The 20620-nt window shown below is 47.1% G+C and overlaps 1 protein-coding gene across 1 annotated transcript in view; it reads left to right on the top strand.

The window, feature by feature from the left end:
* Positions 1–1787: 1787 nt before the first annotated feature.
* Positions 1788–20620, top strand: part of KATNAL1 (katanin catalytic subunit A1 like 1) — an 88319-nt gene continuing 69486 nt past the window's right edge. Inside the window, exons 1-3 of the mRNA XM_075850024.1 lie at positions 1788–2534; positions 13028–13199; positions 18282–18442. Of these exons, the coding sequence (XP_075706139.1) occupies positions 13038–13199; positions 18282–18442 (323 nt within the window). The 5' untranslated portion in view covers positions 1788–2534; positions 13028–13037. The remainder of the gene's footprint in view (positions 2535–13027; positions 13200–18281; positions 18443–20620) is intronic.

Here is a 20620-nt window from a genome sequence, read left to right as displayed (position 1 = left end):
GAGGGGGCTGTATGGCGTTATCTACAGAGGGGGCTGTATGGCGTTATCTACATTGGAGGGCTGTATGGCGTTATCTACAGTGGGGGCTGTATGGCGTTCTCTACAGGGAGGGCTGTATGGCGTTCTCTACAGGGAGGGCTGTATGGCGTTATCTACAGGGGAGGGCTGTATGGCGTTATCTACATTGGAGGGCTGTATGGCGTTATCTACAGTGGGGGCTGTATGGCGTTCTCTACAGGGAGGGCTGTATGGCGTTATCTACAGAGGGGGCTGTATGGCGTTATCTACAGGGGAGGGCTGTATGGCGTTATCTACATTGGAGGGCTGTATGGCGTTATCTACAGTGGGGGCTGTATGGCGTTCTCTACAGGGAGGGCTGTATGGCGTTCTCTACAGGGAGGGCTGTATGGCGTTATCTACAGGGGAGGGCTGTATGGCGTTATCTACATTGGAGGGCTGTATGGCGTTATCTACAGTGGGGGCTGTATGGCGTTCTCTACAGGGAGGGCTGTATGGCGTTATCTACAGGGAGGGCTGTATGGCGTTATCTACAGAGGGGGCTGTATGGCGTTATCTACAGGGGAGGGCTGTATGGCGTTATCTATAGGAGGGGCTGTAAGACGTTATCTACGGGGGGCTGAGTATGGCGCTATCTATAGGGGGTGCTGTGTGGCGGAATCTATAGGGAGGCACTATCTACAAGGGGGGGTTGTGTGATACCCAGGGGAGGGGGGCCCCAGTCAAAAGTTTGCTTTGGGGCCCAGTCTTAACTAGTTACGCCCCTGATTACCCCCTTATCCAGACCAGATTTCCGGTGACAGATTTTCAGTTATGTATACTGGACATCTTCTTTGAGACCCCCCCCCCCCCCTAGAAGACGACTTTTCAATGCAATTTTAGGTGGTCATCTCAAAGAGATTTTCTTGAGCTGACTTTGTTCAGTCTGAACTTCTCAAATCATGCCATACTACTTTCTGATAAAGATTGGTAGCGTGCCAGAAAAATGTCAGAAAAGCACAATTATAAGAGTCATATGGCTGGTACTATTATATGGACACTAAAAAAACTAGTTCTCTTACATGGGTACTGACATGCTGGTACTATATGGACACCATGGCTTGACCAAGAGGTAAAGAGATAGTCTTGCTGTGACCACTGGGAAAAGGAAGGAAAGCCCTCTTGTGGGAAGCTACTCTCGGAAGGAGGGGCACTTCTCAGACTGCAGAGAATGGGGGACCTGCTGTGATTACTAGGGGAAGAAAGGGCAACTGATGGAATAGAGAGGGGCACTGCTGTGCCTACTGGTAGAAGACGCAGGGAAGCACAACTGTGACCACACGGGAAGGAGGGCACTGCAACTTGTAGGGGAGTGCTTGAAACTGCTGGGGGAAGAGAGGCTGATGTGACTACAGGGGGAAGGGGAACACTGCTGCACTAATTGGGGGAAAGGATGGACACTGTTGTGATAACTATTTTGGGGGCACACTTGCGCCAACTGTTGGGGGAGCACGGCTGTTCTGTGTCTAGTGATAGGGGAGGGGGACTGCCAGCGACAAATTAAGCCCGGTTAAAAAATTTGGTTGCAGTTCATTTTCATTTTAAGAAACAGTTCGAGGAAATGGTTATAGAACGTTTTCCTACTGAAACCGTTTCCATAATAAGGGCCATGGCTAAGGCACTGGGGGTATTTAGTAGGAGCGGCCTTTCAAATGCCAGGCTTAAACTAAAGTACGTGAAATGCCCCAAATTTATTAAGAAGCGCCCGCTATGAGCCTGAACACCCCGTATCCTGTGTCTGTAGGCTCCGGACATGTAAATCCAGTACTGGGTTCTATTATTTGGGGGCAGAAAGACACTGTTACTTGAGTAGAAAATGACTGCATTCTTAATTGTATTATTGGAGTTTTATGGCGCAGTTATCTGTGGATTGTAGGACGCTGGGGACTGTGTGGACGTTTGATATGGACGCATGTTTTGCTTTCAGGGAGATTATCTATCCTTTCCCATGTTCCTACACAGCATGCCCAAGAAGCGTTACACTATTGACTACAGCGCCCCCTGGAGGATTCAGCGATAGCTGCAGTATAAGCTCCTCCTCAGCTTCTCTGTTCCCAGCATCCGCCCGCAGCCATGACAACACTGCAAACAGAACTAGGCAACGGCTAAGGCGGAGAACATTACGCTAGAAATAAGGAGCTGGGCTGGGCACAAGCTGAGCTCTAATTCCCTTCCCGGAGTTCCTCATAATACCGTCCATTAGTCCGCCATCCCGCCTAAACACTGCTGTCATCACTCAGTCCTATACACTCAGCTGTATCACTGACCCCCGAATTGGGAGCGCAACGCATGTTGGGATATGTAGTTTGTTACTTACCGGTGGAGTAAGGAAACAGCAAACATAGAACTACAAACCCCAATATCCCCCACTCCTCGCAGGGATTCTCCATCCTTATCCCCCTGTTCATTTATCTCTATTGTAGTGGATACACCGGATCTGCAAACCGGACTATAATAAAAGACCACGCGCCGGACAGGTGAGTGAGGGGGTCGGCGTGGTTGATGTAAGTTGCGGTGGTGACGGCTGTCTCCATGGCGTCAATATCTACAGCCTGCATTAATGTTACATGGGGTGTAAGAAGGGTAAATATGCGGGGCTTGGTGCACTCCATGTGTCTGTGCTTCTTGCTTTGTAATATGGCAGTGTATTATTTCATCTAGAACGTGCTTTACATCTGTGGCCCACCAGCTCTCGGGCACTACAACACCCAGCAGACAACGCCCTCTTCCATTGCAAGGAAAGTCCATCCTAAACCTTCGCAATCCAGCAATGGGTTCTGGCCACCATCTTCTTCAGCCAATATGTGTAAATACTACAGCCAACATTTCTTCACAGTGTGTGTGGCAATGTTGGATCTCCATGGAGACTCGGGGTAGTCACCCGCCAGCCAGTGGCCTAAACTTATTTAGATTGGGGATTAATAAACCGCATGGCCAAGCCGTTATTCATTGTGCAGTCTAATACAGAATAGAGAATAATTCTAATGGAAAATTCGCGTTGTTACCGGAGTTCCCCCTTAAGTGCAGTTTTTGTCTGGTTCTGGAAGGTTGTGTAACAGTTGTCGGGTGTTTCCAATAATTTATATGCTGGATTCACACATTGCAGGTTCAAAAGGAATGGGAGATCTAGAAGAGTAAGGCCCCATGCACACGACCATAAAATCCCCCGTAATTCAGGTCCGTAATTACGGGCCCATTCATTTCTATGGCTGATGGATACCTTCCCGTATATCTACGGGAGGGTGTCCGTGCCGTAGAAAGAGGCCGAAAAAAATAGGACATGTCTTATTTTACGGACTGTGCTCCTATACTTTATAATTGGAGCGTGGCCCGTAAAAGCGGCCGGCCGTGCCCATAATTATGGGTTGTAATTATGGGCACGGTCGTGTGCATTTGCTGGAACCAAGGACATGTTCACACGGAAAAAAAACATTTGTATTGCGCTCCGAGATCTACCTGAAATACTCCGGCAAGGCGATTCTTATTGATTTCAATGTGAAATACACTGTTTATTTTTTATGAGGTGTAGTTTTATGCTGCGGAATTAATAAAACTCCTTGTAAAAAATACTTCCTAAAAAAAAAAAAGAAGGGACATGTTACTTCTTGAAGTGTTTTACAAGCTGATTTTTTTTTTTCCCATAAAATATGCTCGGGGAAAAACGCTTTCAAAAATCAAAAATGCTTTACAAATCAGTTCTGGATTCGGAGGCTGTTTTCTCTTGAAGTGAGCCTCGTGTTCAGCCTGAGCATGTGTGAGCCTACCCTTAGGGTTCGTTCACACGTTGCGGTTATGGAGCAGTTAGAACTGCATAAAAAAACTTTATATATATATATATATATTTTTACAAATTGTATAAGATGTACTTGAAATTATTTTGGCCCGTACACAAGTGACCTCACAGCTGATGGCTCGTATGTCAGTTGTTGTGGATGACATCACCAAATATTCTCAAATATCATGTTGGACGGGATCTAGAGCAGGACTTCTCAAGTGTTTTCAATGCTGGCCTCACCAGCGGACAAATACTATCGTGCAGCGCCTATTTGACCTCCGTAGCAGCTCCTAACAAATACCACCATGCAGCACAAAATACGTTCTCCCAGCGGCACCAAAAAAATACCATGATGCAGCGTAAAATGCCTTAATTCAGCGTTCGGTGTTTCCCAACCGCACCAACACCACATTGCAGCGCAAAATACCTCCCCAATAGTAGCACATAACACAATGGAGCGCCAAGTTCATCCCAGTAGTGGCCGCTATGACAACCTATAAATGTCAGCCTCATTGCCCACATGCCAGCTATTAGAGCCAGCTACGTTTCCCCTATAAGTGCCTGCATTACTGCCCCTGTAAATTCTAACCGCATTGTCCCATAATGGGCAGCCATAATTCCCCTGTAAATGTAAACTGCATTGCCCAATTTGTGCCAGCCACTTTACCCCTTCTATGCCAGCCAGTTTTCCTTTTAGAGATGCTTTCCTGCTCCCTGTCTGGGAGTCCTGCTTTGCCGCTCCCTCATACTGAGCAGCCAGCATGGGGCTCCTGAGCCGCCTCCGTACACCTTAGCTAGGCGCACATTGGAGCCGCTGCTTACTGGCTTTGTGTGCACCCACCTGACGTCATTTATAGCCGCCCAGTGCTGGCAGCTCAGTAGAGTTTAAGCGTTAAAGTGCATAAGAAGAGGTTCGGAGATCCTTTTCTTAAACACTTGTTTTATCGCTGATATAGAGCTGCGTTGATCTAGATCAGGGGTCTCAAACTCGGCCGGGTAAATGGGCCGCACCTAGAAAAATTTGAAGTTGACGGGCCGCATTACTTTCAAATTTGATACAATACAAAATTATAGTTAATCAATTGGTTATTTGAACTACTGTAACAATACTACATTACTATAATAATACTACATTACTGTAACAATACTACATTACTGTAATAATACTAGATTACTATAATACTACCACTAGGTTTAAACTTACTGGAAATTTGTGAGTTTTCGCTTAAATTAACAATCCAGTTTTAGTGTTGCTAAATGCAGTCTGGCGGCTCAGTTGGCAGCGTTTTGTAGACACAAGAATGTCAAGATTGGTCAGCCACTTTTATGATAGTTCCACAGTACAATCTGTAGATACTGCCACAGTGCCCTCTGTAGGTGGTGCCCCACACATATATGGACAGTGACGTCAGGGGCTCTTCCGGGAGAGGAATCCCCGGCCAGAGCGTCGTCAACGCTGGGAATTCCACTCCTATTTACAGGGAGGGGGTTGTAGCTCTGTCGACAGGGTGTGGCGTGTGGGGCACGATCTACAAGGCGGGTGGCGCTATCTACAGGCGGCTGTTTGGGGTGCTAACTATAGGGGGGTGGCACTTTCTACCAGGGTGGGAGCGGCACTTTCTACAGGGGGTTGTGTGTGTGGCGCTCCTCCTGCTGCCTGCTCTCTGCTGTCCCAAGGATGTCTCAGGAGCTTCGGTGCCCTACGGGACGCACCCAACAGCTGCATTCCATAGCAGTCAATGGAAATTGACTGGGGACTCGACAGCAGGGCAACATTTCTATTGATTTCTTTGGAGAGAAAAAAGTTGCACAACTTAAATTGTATGAAGCTTTGTGTGACTTTCACCAGGTAGCAGTTCTTTGTAGTCAAGAGATTTTCTGTTCAGTGTAATGAGAGGTAATGACATATTTTTACCAGGGCAACAGCGGCGTATCCGAGAAGTTATTATGATCTTTTCATCCTATAATGCAATTTTCCGATTCTTTTTAATATTTAGAGTACATCCTGTTTCAATTGACATCAGTCATTTAAAGTAGAGAAAGAAAGCTCCTTATTTTTACCCTTTCATCTTGGACTCCTACACGTTTCATACAGGGACGTCATCTAATTGAGGAAATGTAGGGAAAAATAGCACAAAAACAAGCCTGCGAAGTGCACGGGAAAGGAATAGTTATTATGTAGTTCTTCTTGCTGTGACTGTTTTTCTTTCGGAAAACTCTGCACTATTTATAAAAATAGAACATAGAATAATATTGCGCTTTTTCGGCCATGTCTTTTATTATCCTGTCTTTGAAATCCTCTTTATAGGGAGCCATCATCTTGATTTAAATTTTTGCATTTGAATCATGTTTGTAATGGCTTTTCAGTGACGTGTTAATTCGTGTCTGGAGAAATCTTAACCAGGTCTAGGAGCCAGCTCTAAAAGTTAGGAGCCAGCAATGTAGGGCCAGGTACACACAGCCCAGTTGAGTAGTGATTGATGCCCAAAAAATGGCCAACAAATGCACTCCAACTGGACTTGTGCGACCCTGGTCTTACTCACTTGAGGTTTTCTCCGTCCCCCAGTGGTCAGAATAGAGCTCTGCGGTTCTAACAGCAGTGCCTCCTTCCCCACTTGTAGTAACAGTTGTATACACTATTTCCCCAGTAGTCACAGCAGGCCTCCTCTCTTCCCCTAGTGACCAAAGCAGGGCAGGCCCTGGTATTGTCCAGCCCTGTGTAAGGGTATATTCGCGCGTAGCAGTTGAGGTTAGTTAAAAACTGCATAAAAACCGTATCTGATAAACGGCATGCGTTTTTTTTTTTCTTTACCTCGATTTTGTGTAGTTTTTTTAACTGCACTTCAACCGCTATGTGTGAATATACCCTTAAATATATCATCTATACTAGACACTATCCTCTTTCAAGTGTAATTATCTTTTAAGGCTGAATTCACACGAGCGTCGCTAGGAGTCGCTGCGGGAAAACTGTCCCGTACTGTAATCATGTTTTCAGTACGGGACAGTTTTCTGCAGCGAGGCAGGGACTCCTAGCGTCATAACTATAACGATAGGAGCCCAGCTCCCTGCAGTGTGTTCGGTCCTGTGAAATACTGCCGACATGCGGTCCGTATATCATGGGTCGAACACGCTCGTGTGAATACGGCCTAAGCGTGAGCAAGCTCTTCCCAGGACTTGTCCTAGGTGACTTCAGTAGGGTCTGTGATTTCTCCATAGAGGTCTCAAAAACCTACACCAGCAATGAAGCTCCAAAGGTAATCTTTTTCTTGTGCCACTTTTTTTTTAGGGGAGCTATTGTGGCTGGTACATCTGTATGGTTAATGCTATGGCTTGCACATTTATTTAACCCATTCCGGACCACCCAGTGTTTTTTGACGACAGGCGGTGCAAGTCTTAGGCTGGGTTCACACGACCATGTTACGTCCGTAATGGACGGAACATATTACGGCCGGAAGTCCCGGACCGAACACACTGCGGGAGCCGGGCTCCTAGCATCATAGTTATGTACGACACTAGGAGTCCCTGCCTCTCCGTGGAACTACTGTCCCGTACTGAAAACATGATTACAGTACGGGACAGTTGTCCTGCAGCGAGGCAGGGACTCCTAGCGTCGTACATAACTATGATGCTAGGAGCCCGGCTCCCTGCACTGTGTTCGGTCCGGGACTTGCGGCCGAAATACGTTCCATCCATTACGGACGTAACATGGTCGTGTGAACCCAGCCTTATATCTAAAAGCGACGTCCAACCACAGCTGTTTAACCCTTGGATCGCTGCAGTCCATGGCCGCAACATGATCAAAGGGGACTCCTGTCTTTGATTTCCTCACCGGAAAACCGGTGACGCGATAGGAGATTGGGAGGGTCCCATTTTGTACCCCCCTAAACTGCGAAATACCATTTCTCCTGCATAACATGGCCTCATATAGCCACGTTAATAAAAATAAAAAATAAAGTTACGACTGCTAAAAAGCAGAGAGACAAAAACGAAAAATTGGAGCTGGTTATTAAAGCCTAATCATTAAGTGGTTAGAAATGTTTACATTTGTATGAGCACGGCAGTGACTACAATCTTTGTATGGCCACTACTATCCCTGGCATAATTGCACTGGCGGTGTCTGGCACATTTATATGGGCACTACTATGGGGCTGGTGATACTCTATGAGCACTTTATGACATTATCACTCTTGAGGGGACACTGCACTAATGTGAGTCGTAATATGTGTGCAGAAATGCGCCTGTATTACGCTTGTGGTAAACTGGTCTTACTCTGGAAATGGTTTGATGTTCATCTATTTCACACAATTCACAGGCAGCGGTCATGTTGTTATCTGCTCAGACACAGTATTTTCTTACGTGCAGTCGCACACGACCAAGTTCGGGCCATGAAAAACAGTCTGAGTTTCGGCTGGATTTCCCGGCTCAACCATGGTATAGATGAACGGCACTCCTGGCATCATAGACGTTTTATGATGCTAGGAGTCCCTGCCTCTCTGTGGAACTACTGTCCCGTACTGAAAACATGATTACAGTACGGGACAGTTGTCCCGCAGCGAGGCAGGGACTCCTAGCATTGTACATAACTATGACGATAGGAGCCCGGCTCCCTGCAGTGTGTTCGGTCCGGGACTTGCGGCCGAAATAGGTTCCGTCCTTTACGAACGTAATGTGCTCGTGTGAATCCAGCCTAAGTGTTTAATTTCCTTGCAGCGCCACCGGAGGGGAAATTAAGCATTACACATTGCTCATTCAAATTAATTTGTTGTATGTGTAATACAGGACAGGACGGGTCCTCTACAGTGAGCAATGTTCTGTGTAACCGCTCTCCACTCTGGCCCAGAGATTAGGATCCTGAACAGAGGACCCCACTCTATTAACTCAGAATTCCCTAATAGGATATATGAAAATGGGTTTTCTAAAGTGGACAACCTCTAAGGCCCCATGCACACGACCGTATTTCCCTCCCGTAAATACTGGCATAAATATGGGTCCTTTGTCACCCGTATTTACGGACCTGTTTTCTCTGCTTCTCTTTACACGTAGAGAGAGATTGCACTGCACTAATCGGCAGCCCCTTCTCTCTGTCCAGCACTGAGACAGAAGAGGCTGCTGATCAGTGCTGGATAGAGAGAAGGGGTAGCCTCTTCTCCCAATCCAGCACTGGTCGCCAGCCTCTTCTCTCTGTCCAGCTCTGATTGGCAGCCTCTTCTCTAACAAATAGAAAGGGAAGGGGAAGAAGTAGGAAAAAGAAGGGCAAGAAGCATAGAGATCAACTGATCTCTTTTGGTGAATTATTGAGAATCGGTATTAAAATTACCAGTTTAGAGAGGTATATTATACCGGACAGGGGTGGGGTGAACGGTCCCTCATTAAAGTACACCCCATAAAATGGACAGACCCATACAACCTATATATGATGGGAATGAAGGGAAAAGGATGCATGCATCAAGTATCAAATAGCTGAAGTGGAGTGAAAAAAGGGGCAAACCATGCGGTAGTGTCTGTCCCCGAGGCACGCCACTATATTATGTTCTAATGCGAATTGATACCTGTGGAATAAGTCTGTATGTGACCGCGTTAATAACACCTAGAGATATAATGGGTATGTCCCACCATATAGTCATAAAGCAGCTGGCTGCACACATGTAATAAAGTGTGCCACAGACAACAGACACATTTAATTGTCAGTGCTAAACCTTGACAGGTGCCTTGTTTTATTTTATTGTCCGCAACCTTATCAATGGTAGCAATCTGACAAAATGAATTCCACAGTAAAATGAACCAGTACTTAAGTTACAGTAAGTGCCAGTAACACTTGATATTTATTGTGAGTGTCTGGCAACTGGGCTGATATTTAGCTTCAAATTGTAATGGCAGCATAGGAAACGGTAAGAGCAGCTCAGAGAACGCTGACCGCCTCTGCAATACACGTGGAGAGCACGTTGCCAAGCAGCAAGCCAGACGCCGAAGACTGAAACTGCACGTCTGCTGTTTGAATCACTGCTCACACGATGTTCAAGCGCTGTGAGCAGCTGAGCTGATATTCGGCTATGAATTGAAGTCGCTCTTGTCTCTGTGCATGCAGCTCTGCAGCAGTAAGAGCAGCTTGGAGAATGCTGCACTTCTCTCAAATAGTCGTGGAGAGCACGTTGCCAGACGCCAAAGACTAAAACAGCACGTCTGCTGTTTGAATAGCTGCTCACAGTGCTGGATAGAGAGAAAGGGCAGCCCTTTCGGGCAGAGTTTCCGCAGTGGAACGCAGCGATAGAAAAAGTTCATACGTATCCCGGCTGTTGTCTTGGTGACGCGTCCCTCTTTTGACATCCTGTCCAACCTCCCTGGATGACTCGGCAGTCCATGTGACCGCTGCAGCCTGGGATTGGCTGCAGCAGTCACATGGGATGAAACGTTATCCCAGGAGGCTGGACTGGAGGAAAAAGCAGGGAGTTCTGGGTAAGTACTTTTTTATTTTATTTTATTTTTTTTATTTTTTATTTTTTGCGGGTTTTTAAAGGAAACCTTAGAAATCTATATTGTGAGTGTCGCGCATGGTAATCACGGTCCAGCGGTAGTCACTGTCCAGGGTACTGAGAGTTACTGCCGAATAGTGCAGCCCCTTCTCTCTATCCAGCACTGATCGTTTAACTCTTTCAGCACCCTGGACAGTGACTACCGCAGGACAGTGAGTACCATAAGTAGCAACGCTCCCGTAATTACTGGTACACACACGTGGCCACCCGTAATTACGGGAGCCCCTTAGACTTCTATGGGCCTGCCTGTGCCGTAATTGCGGCCCGAAATAGGACATGGTCTGTATTTTTCAATGGCCCGGGCACCTTCCCGTAAGCAAATGGGAAGGTACCCGTGGCCAATAGAAGTCTATGGGCCTGTAATTACGGGCGTTTTTGCGGTCGTGTGCATGCGGCCTAAGTAAGTTAGAGTATCTGCAGGGCTGGGTCCAAATAAGACATTTTGCTGTACGCTATATCCAGTTACAAGTACCATGCAGCTTACCAGCGACCGCTTCAATACCTACTGTTGCAAGAGCTTAAAGTGACTTGCTTCCAACTTCCATGTTTCAATTTTCACCTTTTAGGCTAGGGATACATGGCGACTTTGGCCAAGACACAGGTCGTGCGGCCAAAGAACTCTGTGTGCCCCTTCATGCATTGCACATTATTAAAGTCAATGTGGCCGAGTTGCGACCTGCGGGTTGCCGCGACTGCAACCCGAAAGTCTAAAAGCATTCTGGCAGCTTTGGATTTCTGGCGACTGTCGGGTCGTAGCAACACGGCCATATTGACTTTCATTATGTGCAATTCGCACAGTGTTCTGTGGCCGCACGATCTGTGTTGCCGCCATAAATGCTGTGCAACCCTAGCCAAATATTGCTTAAGCTGGGGCTAAATAGTGACAGAGAAGAAGCTGATCTTATTTCACACCCACACCTTCACTTTTATGCGTCGGCCCTGTAGGGTGTAATCTTTTGTCACATAGCAGACCCTTGAAGGGAAACCTTACATGACTTTTCACATTGTCCTAGTGGTCTTAGGTCAACAGTCACCGGGTGTATCCTGTATAAAGAACTCATAGCTTCTGCCGATTCCCTGGGTACATGTTTCATAACTTTACAGTATAGTATGACTTTTTCGGTACGTCATTAAAGGGAACCTGTCACCAGCATTTCACCTATTAAACCAGCAATACCTGGTGGTAGTGGGTGAAAAATAATTTCTATATATCCTATAAATTGTTTTCTTAGTCGGCTGTGGAGCTTTCGTATTCAGTTGTTTAGCGTTCCTTCGCCATATGCTAATGAGCATAAAAGAGTCAAATCTTCGTTTGAAAAAGTAAAATCTTTGTTCCTCAAGTCTTTCCGGGTTTACCCCGCCTCCTTACTATTGATTGACAGCTCCTCGCCTTTCCCCAGTATACAAAATCCCGCACTTGTGCATTGATGTCCTCTTCTGGTGTGTGCGCACAAAGGGACATCGGATTATTACAATAAAGTGCGCAAAATGTTTGCAGACTGTTATTTGCAGTCGGAGGAGGAGTTTAGGAGAGGGGATAACGGTAATGAACTTTTGATTATTACTTGGTCTAAAGTAAAAACACGCCCACGTGGGCATTAAGAAACGAATTAGCATAAAGCTAAAATTGCTCCTAATGTGGTGAAAATTTATAGTTTTTTCTAAATAAAAAGCACTGCTGTCACCTACATTACAGCGCCGATCTCCTTATGTAGGAGATAGGGCACTTCTAATGTGGGGACAGTCTCTTTAAGGCCTAAAAATAGGCTGGTCACTAAAAGGTTAACTCTCTGGTGGGCTAAGGTCAAGATGGGGTATGGATATACATTATACATGGTGGTTCTGGATTAATATCTAATATCCCTGGAGTTCTATGGTGCTTTGATGGTTAACACCTAACCATTTATTGTAATCATGATTATATAATATATTATTTAGGGTGGTGCAGGGGATAGTTGTGGTTTTGGGCAGGAAAGTCTACTTATAATATAATTTTATTGAATAAATAGGTCCAGAATTAAGGCCAGGCTTCTGTTTTGTTTTTTTTTTAAATAAAGCTCCACACATACACATAGGCCCAACGTTTATTAATCAGTTTACACCAGTTCTGGCCTTAAACTGAGCCCCAAAATAGTCAAAATGATGGTGCAACTTTTCTCGGCACTAAACCCTGCCTAACGCCTCCCCCTTGGCCTTTGTTGACCGCTCCTCCATCAATCAAGGCCAAAGGGGAGGAGTTGGGTTGGAATTACTCACGAGAGGGATGCACTTGCCAGGCTGGAGACCACCCTTGGGCACTTGCGACCTAATTTGCATAGGGAAATACGTTTTTGTTTTTTTCTCTGAAATGCTAATTCTATCTGCAGCCACACAGGCTTGTTGGCACAAATGTTTAGATCCACCAACCCGGCACATTTATTGGTTTAGTTGCCATAAAGGACCTGACAGAATCCCTTTAAATATTATTTCTATATTTGATCTCGCTTTTACTATTATAAATATTATTATTATTATTGTTTCTATTATTCTTCTTAGTAATTTCTATTTATTTTTATTTGTATTATTTGTATTCTAAGACATTACTATTCTTATATTCATATTTTATGCCTACTCAAAATGGTAATTATCTACTTTGCATATTCAATTTTATTTATTTTTTCCGTAGGTTCACAAAAATGAATTTGGCTGAAATGTGTGATAATGCTAAAAAAGGCAGAGAATACGCTCTACTGGGAAATTATGATTCTTCCATGGTTTATTACCAGGGAGTAATTCAACAAATTCAAAAACACTTTCAGAACATTCGGGATCCAGTGGTGAAGGTCAAGTGGCAGCAAGTGAGTGGTCCAATCATGTATTTGCCTGTACCCTTAGTCTCCTGCTTTCTTATATGCTGTCTGTTTCACCAAATTTTACCCATTAAGAAGTAAGATTTGTTAGCAGTTTGTTATTACAACTCTGATCTGGAGTTCAAATTAAATAAAGTTCTGCATAAGTAAAAGTCTGAGCCTTAGTAAGCAGGCCGGTTCTTATATCCATTTTATCCTTATTTCTCTGCTTAATCATCCCGTCACATAAAAAATCGGATGTTTTAAACAAATTTTAAATAAGTTAACTTTAGCTGAAGTGATTATTATTATTCTTTTTTTTATACCAGTCTCCCTTCTGAACCTTAAAGCATCACAGCCGTAAGTGGCACATTAAGGGTATCTATGAGGTGCCCATAAACCGTTAAAACTGGGTTTCAGAGGTGCTGTTTGTCACTTGCACAGACCTTAAGAGTCTGTGTTAGTGGAGCTAGGGTGTTCTCCATGAATTTTATATTGATGGCCTATCCTATGGCCTGTCGACACCCAAGACCCCCCCCCCCGATCAGCTAACTGAAGGGGCCGTTCCATTCATCACCGCGGCCTCTTCAGTGTTTACCAGGCATAGTGCCGTATACATCCGTAGCCGCTGTGACTGAGATGGGTTCACTTGAATGGGACCTGAACTGCAATCCCAGGCAAAGCCACTACGGATGTGTACGGCACCATGTCTATAAACTGGGAAAAGGCTAAACACCGTGGCCCTATCAATTAGCTGTTCGGAGGGGGTGCCTGAAGTCCGACCCTGACCAATCTGATATTGATGATTTATCCTAAGGATAGAACCAGTGGCGTAACTACTGCCGTAGCAGCAGTAGCGGCTGCTACGGGGCCCGCGGCATGAGTAGGCCCATGTCGCCCGCCGGCACGGGCACCCACCATGGCCGCAGGCTCCGCTAGCAGTCGCTATGGCTGCTACAGCGGGACGCCACTGAACACTACGGCAGAGCAGGGAGGTATCTCCCCGCTCTGCCATTAAACAAAAGACATGTATCCACAGGATAGGGGATACATGTGTGATCGCTGGCAGCGATAGGGAGAACGGGGGACTGAAAGTCCCCTGAAGTTCTCCATCACAAACCTCAGACTTCCGGGGTCTGTGTCGGCAGCTCCGTAGAAATGAATGGAGCGCCGGTCACGCTTGTGCGCATGCGTGACCAGCGCTCCTTTCATTTTTAGTGAGCTGCCGACACAGACGCCGGAAGTCAGAGGTTAGTGATGGAGAACTTCAGGGGACTTTCAGTCCCCCGTTCTCCCTATCGCTGCCAGCGATCACACATGTATCCCCTATCCTGTGGATAGGGGATACATGTCTTTTATTAGGTCTGTAAAGTCTTTATCACACTGTATGTCACATTTTTTTGGGAGGGGGGACGCTGTATGGCGTTCCCTACAGGGGGGGGGGGACGCTGTATGGCGTTCCCTACAGGGGGGGGGGGACGCTGTATGGCGTTCCCTACAGGGGGGGGGGGACGCTGTATGGCGTTCCCTACAGGGGGACGACGACGCTGTATGGCGTTCCCTACAGGGGGGGGGGGGGACGCTGTATGGCGTTCCCTACAGGGGGGGGGGGGGGACGCTGTATGGCGTTCCCTACAGGGGGGGGGGACGCTGTATGGCGTTCCCTACAGGGGTGGGGGGGACGCTGTATGGCGTTCCCTACAGGGGTGGGGGGGACGCTGTATGGCGTTCCCTACAGGGGTGGGGGGGACGCTGTATGGCGTTCCCTACAGGGGTGGGGGGGACGCTGTATGGCGTTCCCTACAGGGGGGGGGGACGCTGTATGGCGTTCCCTACAAGGGGGGGAGGGACGCTGTATGTAGGGAGCGCCATACAGACCCCCTGTAGGGAACGCCATAGAGTCCCCCCTGTAGATAACGCCAGACATTCCCCCCTGTAGAGAACGCCAGACAGTCCCCCCTCTAGATAGCGCCATACAGCCCCCGCTGTAGGAAACGCCATACAGCCCCCCCGTAGATAACGCCATACAGTCCCCCGCTGTAGATAGCGCCATACAGCCCCCGCTGTAGATAGCGCCATACAGCCCCCGCTGTAGGAAACGCCATACAGCCCCCGCTGTAGGAAACGCCATACAGCCCCCGCTGTAGGAAACGCCATACAGCCCCCGCTGTAGGAAACGCCATACAGCCCCCCCGTAGATAACGCCATACAGTCCCCCGCTGTAGATAGCGCCATACAGCCCCCGCTGTAGATAGCGCCATACAGCCCCCGCTGTAGGAAACGCCATACAGCCCCCGCTGTAGGAAACGCCATACAGCCCCCGCTGTAGGAAACGCCATACAGCCCCCGCTGTAGGAAACGCCATACAGCCCCCGCTGTAGGAAACGCCATACAGCCCCCGCTGTAGGAAACGCCATACAGCCCCCGCTGTAGGAAACGCCATACAGCCCCCCGTAGATAACACCATACAGTCCCCCGCTGTAGATAGCGCCATACAGCCCCCGCTGTAGATAGCGCCATACAGCCCCCGCTGTAGATAGCGCCATACAGCCCCCGCTGTAGATGGCGCCATACAGCCCCCGCTGTAGATGGCGCCATACAGCCCCCGCTGTAGATGGCGCCATACAGCCCCCGCTGTAGATGGCGCCATACAGCCCCCGCTGTAGATGGCGCCATACAGCCCCCGCTGTAGATGGCGCCATACAGCCCCCGCTGTAGATGGCGCCATACAGCCCCCGCTGTAGATGGCGCCATACAGCCCCCGCTGTAGATGGCGCCATACAGCCCCCGCTGTAGATGGCGCCATACAGCCCCCGCTGTAGATGGCGCCATACAGCCCCCGCTGTAGATGGCGCCATACAGCCCCCGCTGTAGATGGCGCCATACAGCCCCCGCTGTAGATGGCGCCATACAGCCCCCGCTGTAGATGGCGCCATACAGCCCCCGCTGTAGATGGCGCCATACAGCCCCCGCTGTAGATGGCGCCATACAGCCCCCGCTGTAGATGGCGCCATACAGCCCCCGCCTGTAGGGAACGCCATACAGTCCCCCCCCCCCCCCCCCCTGTAGGGAACGCCATACAGTCCCCCCCCCGCCCCCTGTAGGGAACGCCATACAGTCCCCCCGCCCCCTGTAGGGAACGCCATACAGTCCCCCCGTAGATATCTACAAAGGGGGCTGTGTGGCGTTATCTACGGGGGTGCTGTATGGCGTTATCTACGGGGGTGCTGTATGGCGTTAGCTACAGGGGGGCTGTATGGCGTTAGCTACAGGGGGGCTGTATGGCGTTAGCTACAGGGGTGCTGTATGGCGTTAGCTACAGGGGGGCTGTATGGCGTTAGCTACAGGGGGGCTGTATGGCATTAGCTACAGGGGGGCTGTATGGCGTTAGCTACAGGGGGGCTGTATGGCGTTAGCTACAGGGGGGCTGTATGGCGTTAGCTACAGGGGGGCTGTATGGCGTTAGCTACAGGGGGGCTGTATGGCGTTAGCTACAGGGGGGCTGTATGGCGTTAGCTACAGGGGGGCTGTATGGCGTTAGCTACAGGGGGGCTGTATGGCGTTAGCTACAGGGGGGCTGTATGGCGTTAGCTACAGGGGGGCTGTATGGCGTTAGCTACAGGGGGGCTGTATGGCGTTATCAAAAGGGGGGGTTTGTAAAAAAGGCACTATCTACAAGGGGGGGGGTTGTGTGACACCCGGGGGAGGGGGGGGCCCCAGTCAAAAGTTTGCTATGGGGCCCAGTCTTTCCTAGTTACGCCCCTGGATAGAACATTAATATAAAATGCCTGGAGAACCCCTTTATGTTCACAGCACATTAGAGGTATATATCGGAAGATCTCCTGACGTATACTCTGATGGGAACCTGCGACATATCCCACTGTATAGGGACACAGTATAATATGTTGCTGATAGGCTCCCATTGTATTCATCTATCTAGAATGGAGTAGTCTGCAACACCATTCTATACAGCAAAAACAGTGTATCTGAGACCAACATATTCCAAGAGCACAGTCTTTTGGCATATGCCTGGTGAATGGGCGCCTATGGTCCACTGATGTTTGTTGCTTCCACAGTAAGGCTATGTTCACACGCCTAACAAAAAACGTCTGAAAATACGGAGCTATTTTCAGAGAAAACAGCCTCTGATTTTTAGGCGTTTTTGAAGCTGAAAATGAAGCTTTTAATTTGGGGCTTCTTTGAGGCGTTTTTCATAGTGTTCAATGGAAAATCAGCTCCAAAAAATAGCTCAAGAAGTGACATGCTACTACTTTTTACGGAGCGTCTTTTTACAGATGCCCCGTATGAACTAAATGCTGTTTTTTCCCATTATTTTCATTGGGCAGATGTTTGTAGGCGTTCAGCTTCCGTTTTTTGAGGCGTAAACCCCCCGAAACACGCCTGCAAACACTGTGTGTGAACATACCCTAACGGCTGAAATGTCTACTTTTGTCTAGTAATTCTTACAATGTACTTAGTCAGAAATTGCATAATGCCAAAAGGGTTAATGTATTTTACCAAGCAGCTTTAGACTCCGGTTGTCTAGAAGATATAAGAAGTAATGGTAAGGAAAGAGATTATAGCCAGGGAACCTATCACTATGATCAGTTGGGGGGGAGGGGGTGATATCACTATAAACTCTAGCCATGGATTTTCTATGGACGTCTGTAAAACCTCCTGCAAGTCATTACTTAGCTCACTGGTCCGTGAAGTCTACGTTACGTTATCTGCCCTTGTTTATGATGTGCTGCTTGTCAGTGAATTGATAAACTGCTTACACCAACACAACCGCAGCCTCCGGTTTTTATGAAACAGGTGCACTTTAATATTGGCCTAGTTATTCGACATACTTCACTACAACCATTTAGCACATCAAGACATTCCATTATATCTTATTTCATTTCTTCTCAATCACGTTCTTTCTGCATCTAGAGTTTTACAGATTGTATAATTCTGTTTTAATGTAGTATTGTCCTGCTGTAAAATTTAGCTTTTCAGGGGTGTCTTACTTGTGCCCTATTAAACTGCTCGGTATGTAGAGAACATTGCTGATATAATAAAGCAGATTTTCTGCATTGTGTTTTTCTTCAGGTGTGCCAAGAGCTAGTAGAGGAATACGAGCAAGTAAAGACTATTGTAAATACTTTAGAATCCTTCAAAATTGAAAAGCCGGCTGACTTTCCCGTCGCTTTACAAGATGAACCTGTGAAGGACCCAGCAGTTTGGCCGCCTCCTGTTCCAGCAGAGCACAGGTGTGTGTGTGTGTGTGTGTGTGTGTGTGTGTCTCTGACTCTGAGAGTGCTGAATATCCCAGCAGTTACATGACATCTGCAAGGCTGCACTTAACCTTTCAGTTAGGCCTAGTTCACACAGAGTTCTTTGACGCGGAAGCCGCACCAAAAAACGCCCGAAATCGCCTCTGCCTCTCCGTAGAACTACTGTCCCGTACTGAAAACATGATTACAGTACGGGACAGTTGTCCCGCAGCGAGTCAGGGACTCCTAGCGTCGTACATAACTAGGATGCTAGGAGCCCGGCTCCCGGCAGTGGGTTCGGTCCGGGACTTGCGGCCGAAATACGTTCCGTCCTTTACGGGACCGAACATGCTCGTGAGAATCCAGCCTTAGAATTTGAATGGATAAAACTGTGGGATGTTAATGCCACTAGGTGTCTCCCTTCCTATAATCTACTGTTCACCCCCTGTTGTCAAGCAAAATCTGTCCCTAGTTACAGAGCAGATTTCAGGGCTTCAGAAGGTGGGGGTTGTGTCTCTTCACTGCCTGCTATAACAGTCTATGGAGAGGTAGGGGGGGGGGAGAAGGAGGAGGGAACAGAGAGAGTGAGTCCGACACAGACATTCTGTCTATACAAGTCTACAGAGAAGGGAGGGGGTGCAGGAGCAGAGTGAAAGATACACACTGACCTGATGCACCTACACTGCTCATCACTGCTGTATAATCTCCTCCATGCTGCTACAGCTTCTGTATATGTGATAGACAGAGATAGAAGAGGAGAATCCTGCTCCCCTATGTACAGTGTATAGAACACATGATAGCAGTTAGGTTCTGCCCACTATCTCAGAGACAACTGAGAATTAAAGAGAGAGAGAGGCTGCAGAGGGGAAAACTGCTAAATAATGCAGAATCAAAGTCCTATAATGGCTAGATATAGTGTTATTCCTCATGTACACACATATGACCACTTATTATGGAAAGTCACCTGAAAAGTAAGGTACGCTTTAACTCTTAAGTGTGACTCGTTAAATGTTCACATCTTAGCAGACTATTAATTGATGCACAGGATTAGAGAAAAAGGATATGCAATTTAAAAAAATAAAAATAAATTGTGTCCCCCAGAAAGTGCCCCACTCTAGTGATTGGACTGTGTTTGGTATTGCAGCTCAGCCCCATTTACTTGAATAGGGGTGAGCTGCTATACCAGACATAGCCCATGGAAATTACTAACACTGTTTCTGGGGGGGGAAAAATAGCCTTTTTTTTTTTTTTCTAATACTGGACAACCCTTTTAATATGAAAAATGTTCCTGCAAAACTTGTGAAGATCTTGGGAATCATCAACCAAGTTGTCACAGCGAACACTGATCTGTGTAGTTCTTACAGAATGTTTAAGTACTGAAATAACTTCTTGATAATTCTTCATGAGACTTGAGAAGGTTACATAAAGAAATTGGTCTGGTCCAAAACTCTGATCATCTTCTGGTGAAGCTATTCTTGTGTTGATTTGGAGGTTCTGCTTTGGGTCATTGTTGTGCTGAATGGTGAAATTCCTCTTCAGCTTTTTAGCAGAGGCCTGCAGGTTTTGTGCCAATATTGACTGATATTTGGAACTGTTCATAATTCCCTCCATCTTGACTAAAGCCCCAGTTCCAGCTGCAGAAAAACAGCCCCAAAACATAATGCTGCCTCCACCGTGCTCCATAATGCTGCCTCCACCATGCTTCACTGTGGGGATGGTGTTCTTTTGGTGATGTGCAGTATTGGCTTTGCGACAAACATACCTTTTGGAATTCTGGCCAAAAAGTCCAACCTTGGTCTCATCCGACCATAAGGGTATGTTCACACGGGCTATATTCAGCCATTTTTTCGGGCCATAAACGTCCCATAAAACGTCTGAAAAATAGGAAGCAGAACGCTTACAAACATCTGCCCATTGATTTCAATGGGAAATACGGCATTCTGTTCTGACGGGGCGTTATTTTACGCCTCATTTTCAAATAACGCCCCGTAAAAAGGGCATGTAACTTCTTGAGCCATTTTTGGAGTGGTTTTTCATTGACCCAATAGAAAAACCGCTCCAAAAACGGCCGCAAAAAATGCTAGTTTCTTAAAAAACGGCTGAAAACCAGGAGCTATTTTCCCTTGAAAACAGCTCCGTATTTTCAGATGGTTTTTTTGTTAAGCGTGTGAACAT

The sequence above is a fragment of the Rhinoderma darwinii genome, chromosome 2 (genome assembly GCF_050947455.1).
Source record: "Rhinoderma darwinii isolate aRhiDar2 chromosome 2, aRhiDar2.hap1, whole genome shotgun sequence".
NCBI classification, from domain to species: Eukaryota; Metazoa; Chordata; class Amphibia; order Anura; family Rhinodermatidae; genus Rhinoderma; species Rhinoderma darwinii.
This window is presented reverse-complemented; position numbering and strand designations above follow the sequence as displayed.